At 40.9% G+C, this 25,060-nt stretch overlaps 1 protein-coding gene across 3 annotated transcripts in view; it reads left to right on the top strand.

Annotated features, from left to right (window-relative positions):
* The window catches only part of Lpgat1 (lysophosphatidylglycerol acyltransferase 1), a 54,828-nt gene that overhangs the window by 22,157 nt on the left and 7,611 nt on the right, over nt 1–25,060 (top strand). For all 3 annotated transcript variants that reach the window (XM_027416526.2, XM_027416525.2, XM_027416527.2), the window contains exons 3-7: nt 1,390–1,508; nt 5,804–5,899; nt 14,680–14,953; nt 17,973–18,099; nt 24,781–24,887. In XM_027416526.2, coding sequence (XP_027272327.1) covers nt 1,390–1,508; nt 5,804–5,899; nt 14,680–14,953; nt 17,973–18,099; nt 24,781–24,887 — 723 coding nt within the window. The remainder of the gene's footprint in view (nt 1–1,389; nt 1,509–5,803; nt 5,900–14,679; nt 14,954–17,972; nt 18,100–24,780; nt 24,888–25,060) is intronic.

Below are 25,060 nucleotides of genomic sequence, written 5' to 3'. Positions count from 1 at the left end.
GATCCATTCCCAGAGCCATAAAACATCTTTAGCTTGGTCTTTTCTGCTGTATTCTTTTAACACTAATCACCTTTAATGCCTGATAGGTGGGGTTTTTTTCCTTTCACACACTAAGCAAGAAAGCAGGTCTACAGTGGAAGCCAGCTGGGGTTCCCTAATTCAAGTTTCAATGCCCTTTACTTGGAGATAGCATCAGATCTCGTGGGTCAAGTAATCAGTTAATCCCCAAGATTGCTTGCCCCTATAGGTCCCTGTCATACTTTTTTTAACCTGTGTTTTTAACCTGTGTTTCTGACTGGTTGCTCAAAATCAGGGTCCTACAACCATCTTCTTGGGGGTCAGTTAATTTGCTCATGTGAGTCACAGAACTCAGGCAAACACATTTACCAGTTTATTGCATAGAACACTACAAAGGATACAAATGAAAAGATACACAGGGCAAGGTCTGGAGGAAAGCTCATAGAGCCCTCCAAGAATTTACCTATGTCCATCTCTCATGCTGAGTCCTTTTGCAACTCTGAAGAGACTTTATTGCATACCAGATGTTGACAAGATGGGTAGTAAACCTGTCGAGGTTTGTCTGTGCACATTCCTTCCTCTAGATATGTGCCAAGATTTCTTCTCAAGTGCCTATTGTCTACCAGACAAGGAAGGCACCAGAAAGGTGAGGAAGATTAGTGTCTCTGTGACCAGCCACAAAAATGACATGTTTTAGTTTCTGTCATCTGCCCTAGAGATGCAGGCTCTGAGTGAGAGCTTACAAGATAACTAAAATGGATATACCATATATCACAGTTGGTAGTATAATTTAGAGTAAGTAGACGTACTCTGAATTTTTTCCATGAATGTTTACTTCTCATAATTTTTTTTTCCTATTTTCTTTCTTTCTTTCTTTCTTTCTTTCTTTCTTTCTTTCTTTCTTTCTTTCTTTCCTTTTCTTCTTTTTTCTTTCTTCCTGGTTTTCCAAGGCAGGGTTTCTCTGTGTAGTCCTGGCTCTCCTGGCACTCACTCTGTAGACCAGGCTGGCCTCAAACTCACAGAGATCCACCTGTTTCTGCCTCCTGAGTGCTGGGAATAAAGACATGTGCCACCACTGTAGGCTTATCACAATTTTCTTATCTATTTGCCTGATGGTAAACATCTAAGTTGTAATAAGCATACCTATAATTTTAACTTCTGGATAATGTAGTAATGAGTAAAAAATATTTTATATTTTAATGGATATTTTGGGACTCTAAAATGATGTCAACATTGTGACTTACATAGAAAATCAGCCCAGTTCCAAACTTTCAAAAGACATCATTAAAGTATACCATTTTTTCCTAATAAGAGATTTTTAGTCACATGAAAATCTTGAAAATGACGATTTGAAATGTTTTGTTCTTACAGTGATGGAATGGGGGGAAGATATTAAAGCAATTTCTAATGACGAAGCAGTGATGCTGGTGAACCACCAGGCCACAGGAGATGTGTGTACATTGATGATGTGCCTACAGGACAAAGGGCCGGTGAGTTTAATATGGAAAATAGAGTTTTCAGCCACCCCAGGAAGGGAATTTAAAGTCTTAAAAGATAAATAACAAGGATAATGTCTAGTGTTGATAAACCAGTGTTTGAACGGTTGTATTACTTACATTAATAATTAAAATTAATCAACAAATCAAGTACATTTAAAGTATGTTTGGCCTTTATCATTCAAAGAATTATTACTTGGGAAATTATATTCCTAGAAAACTAAATTAATAGTATATAAATTATTGGAGTTTGTATTTGGCCCTAAACTACATAAACCAATAATAGAGGTTCATTGATTGCTTAACAGTTATGATGAATAAGTGTAAGAAGTAAAGGACTCAACAACAGATGTGGTGGTGTACGCCTTTAGTTTTAGCAATAGGGAAGCAGAGGCAGGTGGATCTCTGTGAGTTTAAGACCAGCCTGGTCTACATGATGAGTTTCAGGGCAGCCAGGTCTATGTAAAGAGACCCTGTCCCAAAACAGAACAAAACAACAAACAAGTAAGACTCCATCTCTCTCTCTCTCTCCAGGAGCCAGCAGTCCCTTATCAGGTGGGAGATGAGATTACAACAGTATATAATTGTAAAATGAAAAGTGTATATTTGAGGATGACTTCACCATGTACCTGGTAGACATAGGCCACTTTGCAGAGTGGCCTTCAAGGTTAGGCAGAATTTAGTTAGGCTGCCTCTAGTAAAATGGTTTTGGCAAAACCTGAGGTAAGGTCAGAATCAGCATAAGGTTTAAAGAGTTTTGAATCACCAGATAAGGTGTGAAAATGAGGTAAAATCAAAAGAAAGTAAGTTTAGGTATTATATAATCTGTTTTTCTAATCTGGAAAGCAAGGATATCATCTTGCTGGAATGTGAAATAAATTTAATCCTTCCCTATAATCATATTCTCAGATTCTTAAAGAAACACTGCTACTGTGTAGATGCATTTGTTCTTACAACAAAATGCATTGTCCTTTAAATTCATAATGTAAAATTGTGTGTGTGTGTGTGTGTGTGTGTGTGTGTGTGTGTGTGTGTGTGTGTGTGTGTGTTTGGGGGGAGAACCCTATTTGGCTTTCTGTAAAGGCAAATAACCAATTAGCCAACATTTTTTAGTCTCACTGATAATGGTAATTACATTTATAACAATTACTTTGAAAGCATGCAGTGTGCTTAAGTTGTCTTAAGTCTCAAAGAATGACGCAAATAATCAGTATAAGATGTGCCTGTGTCCCATTCCAGTTTGTTGAGGATGATAACTGGATATTAGCTTAGTGTTAGGTAGTCATGGGGGTTGTTTTGTTTGCTTTTGTATGATTTGAGTTAATTTGGTTAGATTTAATTGCCTGTCCTGAGTAATGTTTTACTATGTGTACATTTATGTGTCTATGTATGTCCCGTGTGTGTTGGTGCCTTTGGATGCCAGAAGAGGGTGTCTGGTCCCCTGGGGCTAGAATTAGAGATAGCCATGAGTCATCCTATGAGGGCGCAGGAATCTCTACAAGAGCAGCAACGCTCTTAGCCACTAAGCCATCTCTCCAGCCTGTCCTAAGTAATCTTGTATAATTCTCTGATATTATCAAATAATTTGAAATCTAGACACATTTTAAAACTGATTTCATAAGAGAGAATTTTTCTACCCTTGGGGTTTTAATTTGTTCCCTTTTGCCTTGTGAGCATTAATTAATTAATTAATATATTTATATTGACAAGTAGAAATATTTATTTGATTGATTATTTACTCCATGGTCATTCAAAGGTAGAATGTCAAATTATATACCCATTTAAAATTACCTCTTGGGGCTGATGAGATGGTTCAGTGAGTAAAGACATTTGCTGCCAAGCCTGATGTCTTGGGGTTTCTATTGCTGTGAAGAGACACCATGACCATGGCAGCTCTTCTAAAGAAAAGCATTTAATTGGGGCTGGCTTAGTCCATTGTCTTCGTGGCAGAGTGCAGGTAGACGTATTGCTGGAGAAGAAGCTGAGAGCTCTGTATTTTGATCTACAGGCAGCGAAAGCAACTGTGTGCCATACTGAGTGTAGCTTGAGCATTGGAGACTTCACAGCCCACCCCCCACAGTGACACACTTCCTCCAACAAGGCCACACCCATTTAACAAAACCACACCTCCTAATAGTTCCACTCTCTATGAGGATCATTTCTTTCACGACACCACACCTGACGATCTACGTTCAATCCCCAGAACCCACATGACAGGAGGAGAGAGCTAACACCTAAAAATTATCCTCTGACCTCCACATGCATGTGTGTGTGTGTGTGTGTGTGTGTGTGTGTGTGTGCGCGCGCCCTAGGGATCTTCTTGTCTGTACTCCCAGCACTGGGATTATAAGCACCTTCCACACTTGGCTTTTACATGAGTGCTGAGAACCACACTCAAGTCTTCATGCTTGCATGGTGTCTTAGTCACTGTTCTATTGCTATAAAGAGACACCACAACCAAGGCAACTTTTATAAGAGAAAGCATCTAATTTGGACTTGCTTATAGTTTCAGAGGTTTAGTCCATTATCATCATTGGGGGTGAAGCATGGTGGCCTGCAGTCAGGTGCTGGAGCTGGAGCTGGGAGTCGTACCCTGAACCATAAGCATAGAGAGAGCATCTGGGCCTGGCATGGGCTTTTGAAACTTCAGAAGCCACCCCCAGTGTCACACTCCCTCTGATAAGGCCACACCTCTTAATCCTTCTAATCCTTTCAAATAGTGCCACTTTCTGGTGACTAAGCATTCAAATATATGAGCCTGTGGGGGCTGTTCTAACTCAGACCACCACAAATGGCAGACATTTTACCAAATGAGCCATCTCCTCAGTCCTATTCTTTTATAAGTATGCACTTTTACTTTTTAAAGCAAGTCAATCTAGTAAAGGTGATGAAAAATTAAGGCAGGAGATATAATATTTTCTTTGGACCTTTATTGTCTTTTGTTTTTCAAGACAGGGTTTCTCTGTGTAGCCCTGGCCGTCCTGGAAACAGGCAGGCCTGGAACTTAGAGGTCCTCCTGCCTCTGCCTCTCCTGAGTGCTCTTATTAAAAGCATATACCACCACCACCTAACTTTAGTTTCATTTTTTTATGTAAACTTATGACTTAGTGTTCTATCACTAGTAATCAAGACCAATAATTTTTTTAAAGATTTATTTATTTATAATGTATAGTATTCTGCCTGCATGTATGCCTGCAGACCAAAAGAGAGCACCAGATCCCATTATAGATGGCCGTGAGCCACCATGTATTTGCTGGGAATTGAACTCAGGACCTCTGGAAGAGCAGCCAGTGCTCTTAACCTCTAAGCCATCTCTCCAGCCCGAGACCTATAATTTTTCATGTAAACTGTATTGGTAACTGTGGTGAATTTGTAGAAATATCATTAGATTTAAAATATTTACAACACTAAATGGGCCTAGCAGACCGGATATATATATATATATATATATATATATATATATATATATATGTGTGTGTGTGTGTGTGTGTGTGTGTGTGTGTGTGTGTGTGTGTGTGTATATATATATATATATATATATATATATAATTGTATGTGTATATATGTGGTGATATCTTTTTTATTTTTTTATTTTTTAACTAATTTTTACATTCCAATGTGGTGATAGCTTGCTTGTACAAATAAGGCCTTTCTGAGGGTTGGAGAATGGAGCTTGCCACTAGCTAACCATAGATAGAGGTCTGAGGTCTGTACAGACAGACAGAAAGTGAGGTGGCTGGGCAGAACTAGGATATAAGCAGGGAGAAACAGGAGCTCACTCTCCTGCCTGAGGAGATGCTAAGGAGGCTAAGGTATGGCTGTGGTTTGCTCTTTTGCTCTGATCTCTCAGCATTTTCCTCTGTATCTGACTCTGGGTTTGTATTACTTACATCAATTAAGAACTCATTTACATATATTTGTAATAATAACTAGAGGAGAAGTCATGAAATTGAGAGGGAGTAAGGAGGAGTTGGGGGATAAAAATGATGTAATTGCAAAATTTATAAGAAATTAAAAACTATATTTAGTCAGTAATTAAAAATATGCTTGGATGATCATATTGAAAATATGGAGACTTGGCTAGATTCTTTTTGGGGGGAAGATTTCAAAACAGGGTTTCTCTGTATTGCTTTGGAGCCTGTCCTGGAACTCACTCTGTAGATCAGGCTGGCCTCCCAAGTGCTGGGATTAAAGGTGTGCGCCACCAACGCCCGGAGAGACTTGGCTGGATTCTACAAGTTTGTTATCACCAGCACTGAATTAACTACATCTTGCATTTAATATTTCAGGTTGTGGCTCAGATGATGTGGCTGATGGATCATATTTTCAAGTATACAAACTTTGGAATTGTTTCCCTGATTCATGGGGACTTCTTTATAAGACAGGTGAGTGGTGAAAATTTCTCTTTCAGTGTGAAGATGCTGGGACTGAGTGTTGGCTATGAAAAAGCAACATGACAAGCTGGTTGGGCTAAGTAGACCCTGTCCTCAAGTCTTGGGGGCTCTTTCTGTGAATCTTTGTTGTGTAAACACTCATTTCAGTCTGACTTTGTATGTGCATGATCAAGCACCCGCCACACCTCGGATCTTCAGATTATTAACTTAATTTCACATCAAAACAATAGATAATCTCCCTCAAATAGTTGTGGGGATTAAGCAAACTTAAACATGTAAAGCACTCAAAACAGTACCTACCAGCATCTTACCATGAGCACACTGTCATTATCTACCTTCTACTATTATTGTTATTTGTAATATCCTGTTGTGTGGTACTGGAGGGTAATTTTTTTTTTTTCTTTTTTCGTTTTTTTCAAGACAGGCTTTCTCGGGCTTTGGTGGTGCACACCTTTAATCCCAGCACTCGGGAGGCAGAGGCAGGTGGATCTCTGTGAGTTCAATGCCAGCATGGTCTCCAGAGCGAGTGCCAGGATAGGCTTCAAAGCTACACAGAGAAACCCTGTCTCGAAAAACCAAAAAAAAAAAAAAAAAAAAAAAAAAGACAGGCTTTCTCTATGTAACACTTCTGGCTGTCCTGAAACTCACTCTGTAGACCAGGCTGGCCTCAAACTCAGAAATCCACTTGCCTATTGAGTGCTGATCTGTCCCACCTGGCTGAAGATTATTAATAAATAAATATAATAACAATAATGACCAATAATAGGAAATGTTGAGGGAATTCATAGTAAGACAAGTGAGTACATCAGATTTCTGTAAATCCAGAAAATGCTTAGAGGAGAATATAATACTTGGTGTATGGATTGATTGAATGGAGGAGAGGTGAGATGGGCTGTAAGCTGGAGGAGGAATTTGATGTAGGCAAGAGAACCATGACCTCTTCCCAAGTCAGCATGCCTTGAAATGAGGCATTTCTTCTCATCCACATTAGCATCACACACTTATTTCTCTCAAAGCAGGGAAATATCATATGTGAGCATGTCTATGGATAGCAAGGCCATGATACCTCTGTGTTTGTGTACTTAACAACTCTACTTTTGATTATATGGTCCCATGCACATAAATCCTTAATGAACACCTGATAGATAAAATGAATCCTGTTCTGAGGAACCACAAATTAAGACATGGACCAGAAGTAAGTAGAATGCAAAGAAGCAAGCAGCAGAATGCTCAGCAGCCAGTCCCCTTACCCCCTTACACGGTGAAGTCAGAGGAATGTAACAATTGATGTTAATTGTGAGCCTCAAGCATCAAGAGTCTAATTTCTGAGTGTGCTCTGGGAGATTAAAAATTAACAAGTATGTCCTCCAAAATCTTTTCCAAAAGCAACATTTTCCCCTCAGATTAGCAGTAAAGATTCTATAGCATGGGAACGAATGATATAGAAAAGGTGTTATTTTAGTGAAATGTGTTAGTGCAGCCTGTGATCCTAGCACTTAGAGAAACACATGGAAGGACAGGGAATTCAAGGTGATTCTATGTAGCAAATTCAAGGTCCGTCTGGAGCATATGTGACCCTCCTCAAAAGAAAGAAAAAAATTGTTAATTTTTTTTTTAATTTTGCTTGGTGTTATTGTTTTGTTTAAAAAGAAGAAAAGAGAAATACTGATAAGACTATAAGTTTATTATAAGGCCTGGCAGAATGGGGAGTCTAAGAAGAGGAACAGGGTAAATGGCTGACCGCCATGGCCGGTCACCATAGAGAGACAGAGCGAGAGCATAGGTGGGGGACAGAGTAGCACAGAGAGTGGGACAGAGAACGGGACAGAGGAACAGAGCGGGACAGAGAAACAGAGAGCGTAATGGGCAGGGGCCTATCTTTTAAAGGGGTCCTCTGCACCTGCGTGCAGACTTAGTTCCCATGGAACCTTGGGCTGACCAGGGTTCTGCCTGAGTGGATTCCACCGGGTAACGGGCAGGCCAGCATAATGCCTGAACCTTTCATTTCCACCTCTACTTATTATTAAAAAAAGGTGGGGTGTTTAGACATGGCAGGTTAAGGAATAAGGGCGTCGAATTCTTAAGACTGCTTCCTGCTGACGTGGGGGGCGTTGACCATCTTTGGGGGACCCGAGAAGGTTGGGGTGCTGCCACTTCCTGGAGTAGCTGGTTGTTTCATTGCAGTCCAGGCTGTATGGAACTCCCTGGCACCTCTTAGACCAGGCAAGATGTTGACAGAGCAGAAGACAAGGTTGAGTTTAGAAAAAAATTTTTTCTTAGGTCCTGTCACTTGAGGGGAAGATTGTAAGATGAGGGAGGGGTTCCCGAGGAGTCCCAAGATGAGTGAAGGGAATTTGGGACCGGGGAAAGGTTGAATATTACCTGGAGTGAATCTGACCTGTTTGGATCTGATTCGGCTCCCTGGAACTTACAAGAATCCTTAGAGTTTGTGGAAACATAAGTATTAGACACATTAGGAGTATATTCATGTTAGAAGCAACTTGGCTAAAAGCATTACCATTTTAAAACCAGACAGATTTTTTTTTTTAGGACAATGAAAAGCATCTTAATCTTGACCTTGTAGTTATGATCATGTAGTGGTATTGGTGAACTTTATTATGAACAGTAGCATGAGAAATACAGAAGTCAGGAACATATTTTATCCTTTTTTAATGTCTTGACTCATTTTATCATCATTTAAGCCTTTTTATCCTCAGGCCTTCATAACTACATTCTCAGTAACTACATCTTAGACTTTCCTATCTTTACATAGATAAACCCTAAAATACCTGTTACTGGAATCTGTTTTGCTTTAAGCTGGCAAGACTATCAGTCGTCAAAAGCATCAGAGTTCTTGAGAAGGATAAGATTTTACCTTAATCAATGGTTAAAGAATAACAGAGACTTGCCAGCAGGCTGCATGGACAGCCATCCCCAAGGTCCTCCATCCATAGTAGTGGGCTGCAGGACACCTGCCTTCTTGCTGATAACTTGTGACCTGTGGATTAGAGACTTTGGGAAGACTCGCCTACCGTTGGCCCAAGCAACGCCGGGAAAGTCGATTCCGTTGTCCTCTTGTCCAAGGTCTTGAATACTTTGTAGTAGTCGAGGTGAAGGGCAGGGTTGCTCAGTAACTAGCGTTGTCACTGACTCGAGATGAAGCTTCTTCAGTGCCCATCAGTGTTCTCGGAGGAAATGGGGTGGGGCCAGCAACTGGCCTATCTCTCTGTTATAAAAAGCTTTTTAACAAAACATTTTAAATGCCATATTCTCTAGATCTCTGAGCATTTGAGGGCTGTCTAGTTTAGCTTTCTCAGCAGTTAAGTTTGTCTTTAGTTAAAGAAAAAAATACCTTTTTGTAATAAAAGCTGTACCTTTGTAAACGGCTTACAGGATAGACTGAGTGGTATAAATATTTTGTTAATTTGAAACTTTTATGATTTTAAACTTTTATAATCATTTAAAGATACATGAGTTAAATTTAAGTTGTATAGACTTGGGTTATATTTTAAGTAAAGGTAGATTAGAACTTTATGACTTTAAATGTTTACCATCATTTAAAGATATATAGCAATTTAGAAATATGAGACTTAGTATAGTTTAATTTAAACTGTATATAAAGCTAGATAAGTATAAAATTAAATTACAGGTACAGAGACAAGCAGGACTGGATAACAGTAAAGGGGAACTAGAATGCAATCTCTGATCCGTACATTGTAGCAAACAGACAGGAGATTTAAAGGGAGAGAGCTGAGGGCCCTGGAAAGGCATAGTATTTAGTAAACAAGCCATGAACAACAGAGCCAGTGAAAGAAGAAATCACAGACAAAAAATAAAATAAAAAGCAAAAAGATCTGGCAGAAATCAAAAATCCAGCAGACAGGTTTGCTGGCATAAGGCCGCTGGAGCTGTGTGTGCCTACAGGTAGGTCACATGACCAAAACGGCGGGGGGACCGCAAGCCGCTTTTGTCTGTTTACCTGCTTGTTGGATGAAACCAGAAAGGTTCCTCTATGCATTTCCCATGGGTGAGGCAAGTGGAAAACCGGCAAAAAGCTCCTCTCCGGATGCACGTCTGCCCGTGGGAGTTGCCAGGGGCCTAGCCCCGAAGGGGACACAGCTGTCCCGAAACCGAAAAAGGACCCAGCGGTCCGAACTGAAAAAGTAAAAAAGCACCGCTCCTGGAGTGGGATCCCATGCCTGACCTTCAGGAAATGTACCCAACAAGTGAAAGAAGAAATAAAAAGCAAGATGTCAGGTGGCAGTGCTTGCCCGTGTAAGTCATTGAACTGAGTGGGCAGGCCTAAGCTAGGCCAGCATAATGCCTGAACCTTTCACTTGGGACTTTGCTACTAGGCTACTTTTAAGAAAATTTCCAACAGTTATCAATAGTCTCCCAACCAAAAAAAGCCCAGGCCCAGGTGGTTTCAGAACAGAATTCTACCACATGTTCAAAGAACTAATGCCAATACTTTTCAAATTATTGCACACAATAGAAACAGAAGGAATATTGCCAAACTTTTTTACGAGGCTACAGTTACCCTGATACCCAAACCACACAAAGACACAGCTAAGAAAGAGAATTACAGACCAGTTTCCCTCATGAACATAGATGCAAAAATACTCAATAATAAAATACTGGCAAACTGAATCCAAGAACATATCATCCACCAAGTAGAATTCATCCTAGAGGTGCAGGGATGTTTCAACATAACAAAAATCCATCAATGTAATCCACCATATAAACAAACTGAAAGAAAAAAAACACATGATCATCTCATTAGATACTGAAAAGGCTTTGGACAAAATTCAGCATCCCTTCATCATAAAGGTCTTGGAGAGAATAGGGATACAAGGAACATACCTAAACAAAAAGGCAGTATACAATCACCCAACAGTCAACATCAAACTAAATGGAAAGAAACTCAAATCGATCCCACTGAGATCAGGAACAAGACAAGTCTGCATACTCTCTCCATACCTATTCAGTATAGTACTTGAAGTTCTAGCTAGAGCAATAAGACAACAAAAGGAGATCAAGGAGGTACAAATTGGAAAAGAAGAAGTCAGACTCTCTCTATTTAGTATTATAGTATGCATCAGTGATCCCAAAAAAATTCTACCAGGGGACTCCTACAACTGATAAACACCTTCAGTAATGTAGCAGGATACAAGATTAACTAAAAAAAAAAAAAAAAAAAAAAATCAGTAGCCCTCCTATATACAGATAATAAATGGGCTGAGAAAGAAATACCACAGTAGCCACAAACAACATAAAATATATTGGGGTAACTCTAACCAAACAAGTGAAAGACCAATATGACAAGTTTTTAAAGAAAGACAGTAAGTCTTTCCGCCAAGGCACCGGAGCCCTGCCGCCACATGGGCGCTTTCTGCCAGGCCGCCCGAGGTCTGCCCGCCATCACGTTAAGGTCCCAAGTAACACAGAGAGACTTATATTAGGCACAATGCTGCTGGGCAATCCCTAGGAGTTCTTACTTGCTTGCTCAGTCTTAATTATCATCCATAATCATAAGACTTACCTTATGGAGGACGCCTTCCTCTGGTGTTCTCTTCCCAGGTCACATGGCAACTGCAGAGCAGAGAGCAGGAGTAAGAGAGAAAAGGAACGACTTCCCTCTTGCCCTTGCTTATATATGAGTCTGTCTGCTATGTCATTTCCTGCTTGTATCGCAAGACTTCTTTACTACATTTCCCAGAATCCTCCTTGACTCCTAGTCCCATCTATCTTCTTTTCCTATTGGCCAACAGTACTTTATTCAACAACCAATAAGATAAACATATACACAGAAGGACATTCCCCATCAAGATCGCAGAAAATGGAAAGATCTCCCATACTCTTGGATAGGTGGCAATCCTGCCAAAAGTAATCAACAGATTGAATGCAATCCCCATCAAAATGCCAGCACAATTCTCCACAGACCTGGAAAGAACAATGTTCAACTCCAAATGGAAAAACAAAAAGCCCAGGATAGCCAAAACAATCCTGTACAATAAAGGATCATCTAGGGTCATCGCCATCCCTGACTTCAAGCTCTATTATAGAGCCATAATCCTGAAAACAGCTTGGTATTGGCATAAAAGGACAGGTGGACCTGTGGAATCAAATCGAAGACCCTGATAATAACCCACACACCTATGAACACCTGATTTTTCACAAAGAAGATAAAAATATAAAATGGAAAAAAGAAAATATGTTCAACAAATGGTGCTGGTATAACTGGCTCTCAACATGTAGAAGACTACAAATAGATCCATATCTATCACCATGCACAAAACTGAAGTCCAAATGGATCAAAGATCTCTATATAAATACGTCTACACTGAATCTCACAGAAGAGAAAATGGGAAATACCCTTGAAAGCATTGGCACAGGACACTACTTTCTAAATACAACACCAGTATCACAGACACTGAGAGCAACAATCAATAAATGGGACCTCCTGAAACTGAGAAACTTCGGTAAAGCAAAGGACACAGTCAACAAGACTGTGGCTCCCTACAGAATGGGAGAAGATCTTCACCAACCCCACATCTGGCAGAGGGCTGATCTCCAAAATACACAAAAAACTCAAGAAACTAGATGTCAAACTACCAAATAATCCAATAAAAATGGGTTACAGATCTAAACAGAGAACTCTCAACAGAATAATCTCAAATGGTGGAAAGACACTTAACGAAATGCTCAACATCCTTAGTCATCAGGGAAATGCAAATCAAAACCACTCTGAGGTTCCATCTTACACCTGTCAGAATGGCCAACATCAAAAACTCTAATGGTAGCTTATGCTGGAGAGGATGTGGAGAAAGGGGAACACTTCTCCACTGCTAGTGTGAGTGTGAACTTGTACAGCCACTGTGGAAATCAGTATGGCGGTTTCTCAGAAGGGATCAACCTACCACAAGACCCTGCAATACCACTGTTGGGCATATACCCTAAGAAGGCACAGTCACACCACAAAGGCATTTACTCAACTGTGTTTGTAATAGCCAGATCTTGGAACCAAACTAGATGCCCTTCAACTGAAGAATTGATAAAGAAAATGTGGTGTATTTACACAATGGAGTACTACTCAGCGGTAAGAAACAGTGACATCCTAAAATTCTCAGGCAAATGGACAGAATTAGAAAATATCCTGAGTGAGGTAACCCAAAACCAGAACAACAAATGTACTATGTACTCACTCATAAGTGGATACCAGACATGAAGCAAAAAGACCCAGCCTACAATCCATAACCCCAGAGAAGCTAGAACCCTCTTCTAGAAACAGATGGAAGCAGATGCAGAAATCCACAACTAACCAATGGGCCAAGCTCCTGGAGTACAATTGAAGTGAGGGAGGAGTGACAGTATCAACAAAGGAGTCAAGACCTGATGTGAAACCCCCTGAATCAGCTGACCTGAGCTAGTGAGAGATCACTGACTCAGGTCTGACAAATGGGGAACCTGCCTAAGACTAAACTAGACTTCCTTAATATAGGTGACAATGGTGTGCCTGGGACAATGTATGAGGCCACTGGCAGTGGGTCCAAGATCTAACTGTAATGCACAAACTGACTTAGTGGAACCATTCTATATGGAGTGATCCCTGTTCAGCCTAGAAATGGGTGTGTGGGGATGGGGAGGTGCCTTGGTCCTGCCTCAACTAGATGATGGGACAGACTTAGTAGACTTCCTAGTGGAGGCCTCACCGACTCCAAGGAGCAGATGGGAGGTGGGACGGGAGGAAGCAGGAGGAGAGAAGGGGGCGGGGGACTGGGATTGGAATGTAGAGAATAAATTAATAAAAAAATGTTTAAAAAAAAAGGCAGTAAAATCTGCCACCATGAATGAAGCCCTTTCTGTTTGTCTCCTCTAATTCTGTCACCTACCACTGCTGTCTCCTCCACACTGGCTAGGGCACTGCTCTTCCTTGTTTTTTGGGGAAGGAGGGGGTTTGAGACAGGGTTTCTCTGTGTAGCCTTGGCTGTCCTGGAACTCACTCTATAGCCCACGCTGGCCTTGAACTCACAGAAATCCTCCTGCCTCTGCCTTTAATCCCAGATGTGCCACCACTGCCTGGCCTCTTTGTTTTTGAGGCATGGTTTTACTCAGAAGTCCTGGTTTGAAACTCACTACGTAAACCAGGAGAGTCTTGAACTCATGGAGATCACCTGACTCTGCCTACCAGTGCTGGGATTAGAGATGTGTGCCTCCACACCAGGCCCCAACATATCAAGCATGTCCCCACCTTGGGCCTGATCCTTTTTTGCTCTTGTCACCTAGAGTCCTCTGCCATCCCTTGTGTGTCTTTTTAGCTCGTGTTATGTGTTGGTTATTTGCTTGCATGGCTCCTGGTGCTTTCCATCCTCATGTGATGTGTTGGTTATTTGCTTGCATGGCTCCTGGTGCTTTCCATCCTTAATATTCTTTTCTTCCTCAAACACATCACCACTGGGGTTCACACTCCACACTCATCACTTTGTCATGGGACCTCCTGTTTATGCCCTGTTTCTGGTGGTGGGATTGTATGTGGCAAATAGTAGACACATACTATGTGGCCACCAAACTGGTGAGATGCTTTTTCTCCAGGAAGAAGTTCCTTTGTATAAGTTTGAGTAGTCCCTTCACTTACCACTACAATTAAAAAAAGAAATGCCTAGGGGAAACCACTGTTCTGTCCTATGGTTGGATTTCAACTTTGAAGCAGTTGTTTGTGTTTAATCCTGGGGTGTTTTAATTTCAACTGTGCCTGTGTGTGTGTCCTCTAGGGAAGATCCTACCGTGACCAACAGCTGCTGGTTCTCAAGAAGCACCTAGAACAGAATTACAGGAGCAGAGATCGAAAGTGGATTGTTCTATTTCCTGAAGGGGGCTTCCTCAGGAAGAGGAGAGAAACAAGCCAGGCATTTGCCAAGAAAAATAACTTGCCATTTCTTACACATGTCACTTTGCCAAGGTTTGGGGCAACAAACATTATCCTGAATGCCCTTGTTGCTCGGCAGGAAAATGGAAGCCCAGCAGGAGGAGACGCTAGAGGTTTAAGTAAGTGCTGTAGCCTTTCTTGCCTTGTTTGACTGAAGTGTTTTCTACAGTTCCAATCCTTTTTTTGTTTTTGTTTTTTGGTTGTTTGTTGTTGTTGTTGTTTGGGTTTTTTGTTTGTTTGTTTTTGTTTTGAGACAGGGCGTCTTTACGTCTTTACGTAGTCTTGAGCTGTCCTGAAACACTGTAAACCAGGGAGGTCTCAAACATAAGAGATCCACCTGCCTCTGCCTTTTGAGTGCTAGTTGAAGGTCCTGCACCACATGTCTGTTCCAATTCTTTTTAAATAACTTTTGACAATTGGAATTAACAGTCAGGAGAGGATGAAGTTATTATCTCTTCATGTTTCTCTTTGAAGCAGTCGATGCTCACAATAATGCACTAAAATAAGGACAAGCACGAAGTCAGCCATGTCTTTCCTGCCTGCCTGTTGTCACTCAGGATGATTTCTAACACTAATGATGCAAGTTACTTTTTATTTATTAAATTTAGAAGGTATTGTTTGCTTTTATAGGCAACATAGTTAATGTAGCTTGTCAGTATTTATTAAGATCCCTAAGGTATTAATAAATGACTCAATCATCCTACTACATAATTATCCAAAGGAATAAACAATCTAAGTCAGGCTTATTGGCTCATGCCAGTGACTCTAGTACTGGTAAGTCGGAGGAGGAGGAGGATCGCCTCAGATTCAAGGCCAATGTAGTAAATTCTAGGTCTGCCTAGGCTGCAAAATGAGACTGCGTCAAAAAGAAATAATCATAATCTGAATATAGGTGATGAAAAGTCAGAGTTTTATTTATAGTAAACCAGACAGAGGAAGACTGGGTAAGCAGACTCTCACATGTCTATAACACAGACACATAGTGCATATGGAGAGTTGGGGTTGCTGGCCAAATACAGTACTTTAGGGCGGGGAGGGACAACATACAAGTTTTGTGAAAATAAGGTGAACTCTGAACTAAACTGTCAGACAGCAGGAAAGGAGTGACAGGAAAGACACCACCGTGTTAGCAGAGATCATCCCATGAGCTGTAACAGTGTGGCTCATTCTTCAGAGATCTAAAATAATGAACACATACCGTTTTAAAAGCCAGGAAAGAGTAAGCAGTGCTCAGTGATACAGCTCCCTGGGAATGGGCCAGCAAACCATGAAGTTTCACGGAAGCTGTGCTTACAGTAGTAGCAAGAGCAGCTTCATCCAAGCCACTTCTATTACAAAATCTTTCTAGATAATCAGCTCAAAGAGACTCGCAAGGTCAGTTTCTTTGATGGCATTTTTTAAATTCTTTTAGTATTATTTAAATCAGTGCTGAGATAATTGGCTGTCAGAAACATTTCAGATTCTGTACAGTACATATGTAGAAATAATGCCCATGAAATTACACAGCGCCTTCCCTTTCGTTTGCTTTTTCTGAGTGGCTACTTGGCAGTCGGCTTTGTTAATCTTCCATCATCTACTAAAAAGGCAAATTGAAAGAGTCTTTTAATAGAAAAGGAAAGTTCAGAGTAGCTTCACTGCTGCAGAGACACTGTGGCGATGTCAGTCGGGCCAAGCTGGAAGCAAAGGTCTTCCATAGGCCACTAAAAAGGCTGCTGTTTGCACAGTCCAGCCAGGCAGTGCCCAGTGGTGATCTGGACCTCAAAGGAAGGACAATTGTGCTAACAGTTGCCTGGCAATTAAAAAAGAGACTAAAGGAGTTTATTATTTATCCTTACTTTTATATTTAAACTTTAAGTCACCAGAATGCCTGAGAAGTATTGTACTGTTTTTTTCTGTTTTGATATTTTTCAGTGTTTTCTTTGGTGTTCGTATGCATTAGTATTTTATCCTCTGTGGACATAAACTCTACTTTTGTGTTTGTAATGTGTGCACCAGGCACATGTCAGAATTCTCTTCTGCCTAGTGACCTTTAACGGCAACAGGATCTTTTGCTTGCATATTGTGTGATAACTCATCCTGAACTGAACACTGCTGGGCTTTTTACACTTCCTTTCCAAACATAAAGTTCAGAGACCTTGCAGTGACTGTCCATGAGCTGCCAAGTGCACTCTAAATTGTTAGCACATTTTTTTTTTGTCACATCTCCCTCTACACGTCTCTCTGTCCTTTAGTTCATTTAGTTTTGATTATTTTTGCTTTGCTTTGCTTTGGTTTTTGGTGCAAAATTATGTAACTCAGCTGGCCTTGAACCACTCACCCTCCTGTCCTGCCATGATCTTCCAAGTTCTGGGGTTACAGGTATGTGTCACCATGCTCAGAGGAAAATGTCCCTTCTTACAAATTGTCCCTCCTTCAGAATGTTGCTCTAAAACCTTTTAAGTTATTTAAAGCTGGTTTTAATTTCTAAGAAGGAAAAGTAACGCATTATTGACTCCTCATACAATGTAGACTTGGGCTGGAAGATGATGGAACTAGATACTTCACTCATAGAACAGATAATTACACTTCAAGCCCTGGCAGCCAATGCTCTCTGTGAGAGCCCCTCTGTTCTTGCTCAGCTTTGTATTCATTGGTGAGGAGAGAACAGTGCGAAGGCCCCGACTGAATGGAACTTTCCATCTCCTCTACTGACCGTGGCCGCTCCTGTTGAAGTGCTTTGTTGTGTAAAAATGCTCGATTTTATCTCCATTTTCTGTATTTGTTCATGCCCCCTAAGTGCTAGTGTTATAAATCATGACTTTTGTTTACATTTATTGATTTGGTTTGGAAGTCTGCTTTTCATTTTTATGATATATGTTTTACCTTCTTGAAGACTGATCTGTGTAGGAGTGACAATATGTAATAAGACCTTGCTTGTGCATAATTCACTTAAGATTTGAATGAGGTATGTTTAGAGTTGTGTTATTTGTTTGGATGTAGTCTGCTCTGTAGTAAGAGCACCTTAGTTCTATGCTGAATGCAGTGTAGAGCAGCAGGGGCGGAGTCTACCTTGTTCTCACAGCCCCAGCCATTTGTGAGCTCTGTACTGCACAGACAGAAAGCCCCTCCCAACTCAAGTCACCTTTGCTTCATTTTCAGGGTGCAAACCAGGAGGCCTCCAGTGGATAATAGACACAACCATAGCTTATCCCAATGCTGAGCCAGTAGATATTCAGACCTGGATCCTTGGGTACAGGAAACCAACAGTCACTCATGTCCATTACAGGTCAGTACCGTAACTCAGTGTGTCTAACAGAGCTACCTCAGGACACTTTGAGTGTTTTAACTAAACCACACAGTAGAAATATTCACATGGCCATGTTTATAAGAAATGAAAAATCATTCTAATGCCAAATTTTTAATATGAAAATTCATTTGAAGTAGTTATTTTCACTGATGATAAAGATTTCCAAAACCAGCGTTCCACGGCGCTGTGATTACTCAGTTGCCTGACATTCTTAAGTAGCAGTGCTGTAGAGTGAGTATCAAGGATAAATGTACTCACAGGGGCTAAGTAGACCTACATGAACAGAAACAAAATTTCTGTAAAATCATTAATCATATTTCTGAATGTCTTTCTTAATAACTCAGGTATATTGTACCTATAAATTTTTATTTTTTTGTACCTATAAATTTTTAAAATTTATTTTTAAATTTTTTGTGTATGTGCACGAGTGCAGGTGCTGAGATAGGTCAGAGGTGTGTCTGTCAGAGGTTGTGAGCTGCACCCAGTGTGGGTGTTGAGAGTGGAATCCAGGTCCTCTGCAAGAGTAGATGTCTCTCCAGCCCCTACGTTTTAAATTTATCTTATTATGCTGATGTCCATTGCATAAATAACAGCAAAAATATTCAGTGGCTATTTTGTGCTAGCTTCTTAAGATTCTTTTATATAAACTTTTTGAGGGAGTTTCATATAAATTCATGAAGATGTTTGCTTGGCATTAATGATCCATATATAGATTTGGCCACTTTATAAGCCATTTAACTTCGCTTGTCAGAGACTTCAACACATGTCAACAGATAGAGACATGTAAGGAATCCAGCCTCAGGAAGAGCACAGCTACCACAAAGGTCCCTCAGAACAAGAGGAAAACTGCTCAAAATCCATACTATCAACAGCTGATGTATTTGCATACGTGCTTTAGACTATTGCCTCAGTATTGTTCAAATACAGATGGAAAAATTTGAAACTTAAATTTTCCAACTATAATATGATGACTGTGCTAAGTCATCACTCTACTCCTGAGCTATATCCTCAGCCCTGAACAAAGAGATTTTTGTTTGTTTGTTTGTTCAGTCTTTTGAGACAGGGTTTCACCGTGTAGCCTTGGCTATCATAGAACTTGCTCTGTAGATCAGGCTGGCCTCAAACACACAGAGATCCACCTGCCTCTGCCTCCTGAGTGCTGGGATTAAAGGCATGTGCCACTACTGCCTGACTGACCAAGATTTCTTTTTCCTTTTTTATTAAACAGTGACTAAGATACTATTTTTATTTATGTATATCTCCCTGTGTGTATTCCACTTGTGTGTAGGTACCCATAGAGGCCAGAAAGGACATCAGTTCCTCTGGAACTGGAGGTACAGGAAGTTATGAGCTTCCCCTTCATGGATGCTGGGACCCAAACTCAGGTCCTCTGCAAAAGCAGATGTGCTCTTAACCATGAGCTGTCTGTACAGCCCCCAAGTAGAAAATAGCTTCCCAGAAGGCTCTCATTAGCTAAGTGTGGTGGCTCATGCCTGTAACCCAGCTCTCCAGAAACTGAGGCAGGAGGACTATCCCTAGCTCAAGGGCAGCCTGGGTACAGTGAGGTCCAGGTCAGTGTAGACTGTGGGGTAATACTCATTATACACAAACAACACAGACTGCCATTTAGTGTGAGCTTTACCTTTCAGATAACATAATTCTTCTTGAAATGATTCTGCAGCATTAGTATTAGTATTACAGCATTAGTATTACAGCATTAGTATTACATTTTAAAATGTTTGCTTCTGCCTTACAGTAGCAGCCAAATATTTACATCACTTTCTCACCTCAAGAAAATGCTATTTCTACCTTGTTTGCCCTCAAAATTTAATATAATGGAAAAGAATTCTCTAGCAAAAAAGGCCAAAATAAATAAATAAATAAATAAAGCAAATGCTGCAAACATGCTACCATTTAGCCAGTTGCAGCCTTAGCCACCCCGTTAGGAAGCTGCAGGAGCCTGTCTTCACACTGTTCTTTCAGTGGCTCAAAGAAGGAGTGAGGAGGTTGTAATGCCAGTTATGTTATGGCCTGAAGGAGAAGCTTAAGAGTGGTTCTTGGAAAAATTAATCTACTCTGTCCCTTGTTATCTTTCACGGAAGTACGAGCTCCTGGATTTCTAGACCAGCTGGTAATGACTGACTGATATGTGAAGGACCGACCAGTACAGTGAAGACTAATGCGGGCAGCACTGACACAGGAAGCCTGAGCCGTTAGGTTAACCACATCACAAAGCTTGCTCTATTTTGGATATCAGTTATTCGAGCCAATTCCCTGATTATTAGAGGATAATTCTGTTTGAATGGGGCTTTTCATTACTTAGCGATATAAATAGTCGGCCTAACTTTTAAGGCACATGTGCTGGTTAATTTTTATTATCAACCTGACACAACATAGAGTCACCTGGGAAGAGGGTACTCAGCTGAGGAACTGCCTAGATTAGATTACCTGTGGGAGTGTCTGTGGAGGATTGTCGTGACTGATGACTGACACTGTGGAGAGAAGGGTGCCCACTGTAGATATCGTCATCCCTGAGGTAGCTAGGCCGGAATGTATAAGAAAGCCAGTAGAGTGTGAGCCAGAGAGTGAGCTAGCTAGCAAAAAGTTTCCTTGGCTATGAGTTTATCCCCTGGTTGGAGGTAATGGTGTCTGAGATAACAAGCAGTCTTGTCTCAGGTTCCTGCCTTGAGTTCTTCCCTGACTTCCCTCAGTGGTGGAGCATGGCCTGGAAGTGGACGTTGAAAAGCATCTTTAAGATGCCTTATCACAGTGACAAAAGGGAACTGAGTATTTTAATCCCGTGGCAAGCTAACAACCAGAGTAAAGAAGGAGACTGCTCTTGGGTCTGCCCTCCTGTGGTGTTCCAGTCATGAGAATGTGCAGGCAGCTCTGGGTACACCATTATCTTATTCCAACTTTATTTCTCACAACTTCCCTTTGTGTTCTGTTGTAGATTACTTAATGCTTGTTATGTGTGCTCTATTTCACAGTCCTGCTGTTCTCAGTCACCATTACACAAGATGCTCATCACATACCCTTTCCATCTCTCCCGATCTAAATTCTACCCATTGTCCTTAAGACCCAGCACAAATCAATTACAAAGTGTGTTCTATTCTAGAAAGGCCATACGTTGGGTGATTATCATGGAATAAATATTCTTTGGAAAAGACATAAAAAAAAAAACTTGTTGACTCACACCAGCTAACATTTCTAGTATGTACTATGTCATATAAGATTAATTTAATTTTTGTTAACTTAAAATCAGGCCTAATTAAGGATGCTTTAGCAGGAACCATAAGGTCAAAGAAGATCTTAAGTAGTCTTTATATCTTTATGTGCAGAAAGCAAACATTGACTATAAGACTGAGTTAAAAGGAGGAGTTTGGGTTTAGCAAATGAATTCTTGAAGGAATAGTGTTGATTGTTGGGTTAAATGGGGATCAGGGCAGTGCTTGCACTGGATCTTTATCCCACCGTCTGCCCAGAGCTGCCTGGATGTCCTCCTGACTAGAACACAGCCAGGAGGGCAGACCAAATGCCCACTCTCAAGAGCAGTCTACTCCTTTACTCTGGTTGTTAGGTTACCACAGGATTAAAATGTTGAAATGAGTAATCCTCTAATACAGCAAGGGATCAAATGCACTGAGTACCAATTCTCTCGAGCCAAATAAGAGGAGTTCTTGGGAGTTCTTAGACCTATGAGATATATAAGCCTTTACAGTCCCAATAGCTACCCAAGTGAGGAAAAAGCACCTCATTTTTAAGCAATGAAAGTCTTATTATCAGCAATCTAGAATGTACTTTTAAATAAAAAGTATTTTCCCTAATCCATAAAATCCTATCTTAGAGCACTATATGGAATTACACAAGGCTTAGCTTAGCAGACCGCAGTCTTTACATGCAAGTTAATACATTTGAAGTTTTAAGCCATGAAGACTATAAAATGTGAGCCAACAAACCACATGATTCACTCCTCAATTCAGTTATGTCAACTATATGGAAGAAATTAATCACAGAGGGTGGTTCTGAGATAAACAGCCCCTCCTGACTTTATGAAGCTAATGATCTAACAGAGGGATGAGAAAAGCAAGCCAGCCAAATATGTAAGCATTTTACTTTGAAGACTGTTGGCTGAGTGTGGATGAGGGAGTGAGCATTTGCTCGTGGCAAAAGGACATGGAGAAGCTACTGCTTGAGTACTGTCTAGAAGAGTAAGATTCAGACCAGTAAAAAAAAATGATTTGTCTAGGTAGCACAAGCTTAGTTTTCAAAAGTTAAAGCAGACAACAAACCTCCATCCTCTCCCTTCCCAGACCCCTGCTGTCAGATATAACCTCTTCCAACTGTTTCTTTTACTGTCACTTAAATATTATTAAGTGTGTGAAAACTGTAATTTCCAGATTATTCTCCTTCCATTTCTGCCATTTCCTCTTCTCCTCTGTACAGTCCATGATCACACTTACTGTTTTACAGCCTGTTTATTTTATGAGTCTTTCATTTTTTCCAACTGATTTATAACAGAATACAATGCAGTGTCAAAACATACCTCTGCTGAGCTGAATTGACAGTGCATCAGTGACAACCTTAGTACCGCTGCAGACAGCTGTCTTTTCTGATACATATTTTATAGGTTTTCCTCAATTTTTGAGGGTAAGTTAAATTAAAATTTAGATAAAAGACCTGGGTAGCACATGTGGCTCACAATCATCCCTAACCCCAGTTCTAGAATGCCCTCTTCTGACTTCCATAGGCTCAGGGTGCACACATGCTATACATTCATACCTGCAGTCAAAGCACTCACATGAACAAAACAAATAAATCTTCACGTAGCGCAGGCTAGCCCAGAACTGACTCTTGAATTCCTGGTCCTTCTGCCTCTGCCTCCCAAGTGCTGAGATTATAGACCCTGTGTCCATGCTGGCTCAGATTAGATGATGATCACCAGTGAGAGCTCTGATCAACCAATAATTGACTAAAACACAAGCCCTAGGACTTTTTATATTTCAGGATGATATCTTCAATAAAACCACATTAAGCTCTAAAGGTCCCACTCTCCCTGAGGATTTATTCACAGTTAATGGCTGATGGGAAAGGGAGAGACATTCTCTTCAGTACTGTAGCCACTGGTAAGGTGCCTGTGTGCCTATAAACAAACCCGCACCCTATGCTCCTGCAACTCGTGAGGCTGCTCAGACAGGCAGAAAGTGGATGGAAGTAGAGATGAAGACATGAGAGTAGAAGGCAGTGCTTGGGAAGAGGAGGGAGAATCAGTGGGATCAGAGGGGGTGTGGTCAAAGATGCTGTGTGTCATGGAAATGCACAGTGAGACCCATTACTATGTATAATTAATATGTCCTAACAACAAACATGTTGAATACTGTCAGGTATGGTGATGCACACCTTTAATTACAGCACTAGGGAGCCAGAGGCAGGTGGGTCTCTGGGAGTTAAGAGGCCAGCCTGGTCTATAAAGTGAGTTCTCCTCCAGCCAGGACTACATAATGAAAGTACAAAGAAAAAAGACTGAATAGCAATGACACTTTGTGAGACTGCTTTTAATCCCAGCATTCAGGGGTAGAGACAGTTGGATCTCTGTGAGCTCAAGGCCAGCCAGGTCTTCAAAGCAAGCTCCAGCCCAGTCAGAGCCACAAAGTAAGACCCTATATCTCAACCTTCCCCCATATGGAATATACCTGATATGGTAGTTTGGGTGTATTTGGCCCCCATAAGCTCATAGGGAGTGGTATTAGGAGGTGTGGCTTTGTTAGAGTGGATATGGCCTTGTTAGAGGAAGTGTGTCACTGTGGGGGCGGGCTTTGAGGTCTCCTATGCTCAGGATACTGCCCAGTGACTCAGTGGACTTCCTGTTGCCTGCAAGATGTAGCCAGCACTGTGTCTGCCTGCATGCCGCCATGTTTCCCACCATAACAATAATGGCCTGACCCTCTGAACTGTAAGGAAAATTACATGTTTTCTTTATAAGAGTTGCTGTGGTCATGGTGTTCCTTCACAGCAATAGAAACCCTGACTAACACATCTGGAAACCCCAGAGAAACAGCTCATTTCCAGAGTATACACCCAGTCACTGAACAGACTATATAACCTGCAAAGTCCATGACGTCTAGAGGTGTATTGAATGCTGCGGTGATGAGTTAGCACAGTCACGGCCTTGGGTTTCATCTCCAGTGTCACAAACTAGGAGGAGAAGGCTAAAGAGTAAGAATGACTGACTGTGCTTGAGAGGATCCAGGTTTGATATCCAGCGCTCACACGATAGCTTACAGCTGTCCGTAATTCCAATTCCAGGCACCCCATGGCCTCTTCTGACAGACATGTTAGCAAAACACTCTACACATAAAATAAAACAAATAAATATTTAAAATTTCTTCTCTGTTCATAAAACCAGTATTTTGATATACTTGGTTGAAAAACCATGAGTTTAACATAGCTTGTCTGGTTCTTAATTTCTCATAGAGCAACATTGCTAAGGTACATTCTTTTCCTAGCATTTAAATCTTGTGTGTGTGTGTGTGTGTGTGTGTGTGTGTATTTCCGTGTGTATGTGTGCGTGGGTGATTCTTTAATACAGCTAAGTTAGGGTTCTGAGTGGTTTCCATTTCTGAATTAAGTAGTTCTTTTTATTTTTCTAAATCTTAATAGGATTTTTCCAATTAAAGATGTGCCCCTGGAGACGGATGACCTCACCAGCTGGCTCTACCAGCGGTTTATTGAAAAGGAGGACCTCTTGTCACACTTCTATAAGACAGGTACACAGCATCTTATACACGCTTCTGAAATTGTCAAAGACGCTAAGCATGTGCTTTAGAGGAGACAAACCGTTTCCATTACTTATTTTTATCGTTAAAATATTTCATTTTGTTATTTCTAATTATGTGTAGGGGTCACACATGCACGCACACACAAGAGAGAGAGAGAGAGA

The sequence above is a fragment of the Cricetulus griseus genome, chromosome 5 (genome assembly GCF_003668045.3).
Source record: "Cricetulus griseus strain 17A/GY chromosome 5, alternate assembly CriGri-PICRH-1.0, whole genome shotgun sequence".
Taxonomy (NCBI): domain Eukaryota; kingdom Metazoa; phylum Chordata; class Mammalia; order Rodentia; family Cricetidae; genus Cricetulus; species Cricetulus griseus.
This window is presented reverse-complemented; position numbering and strand designations above follow the sequence as displayed.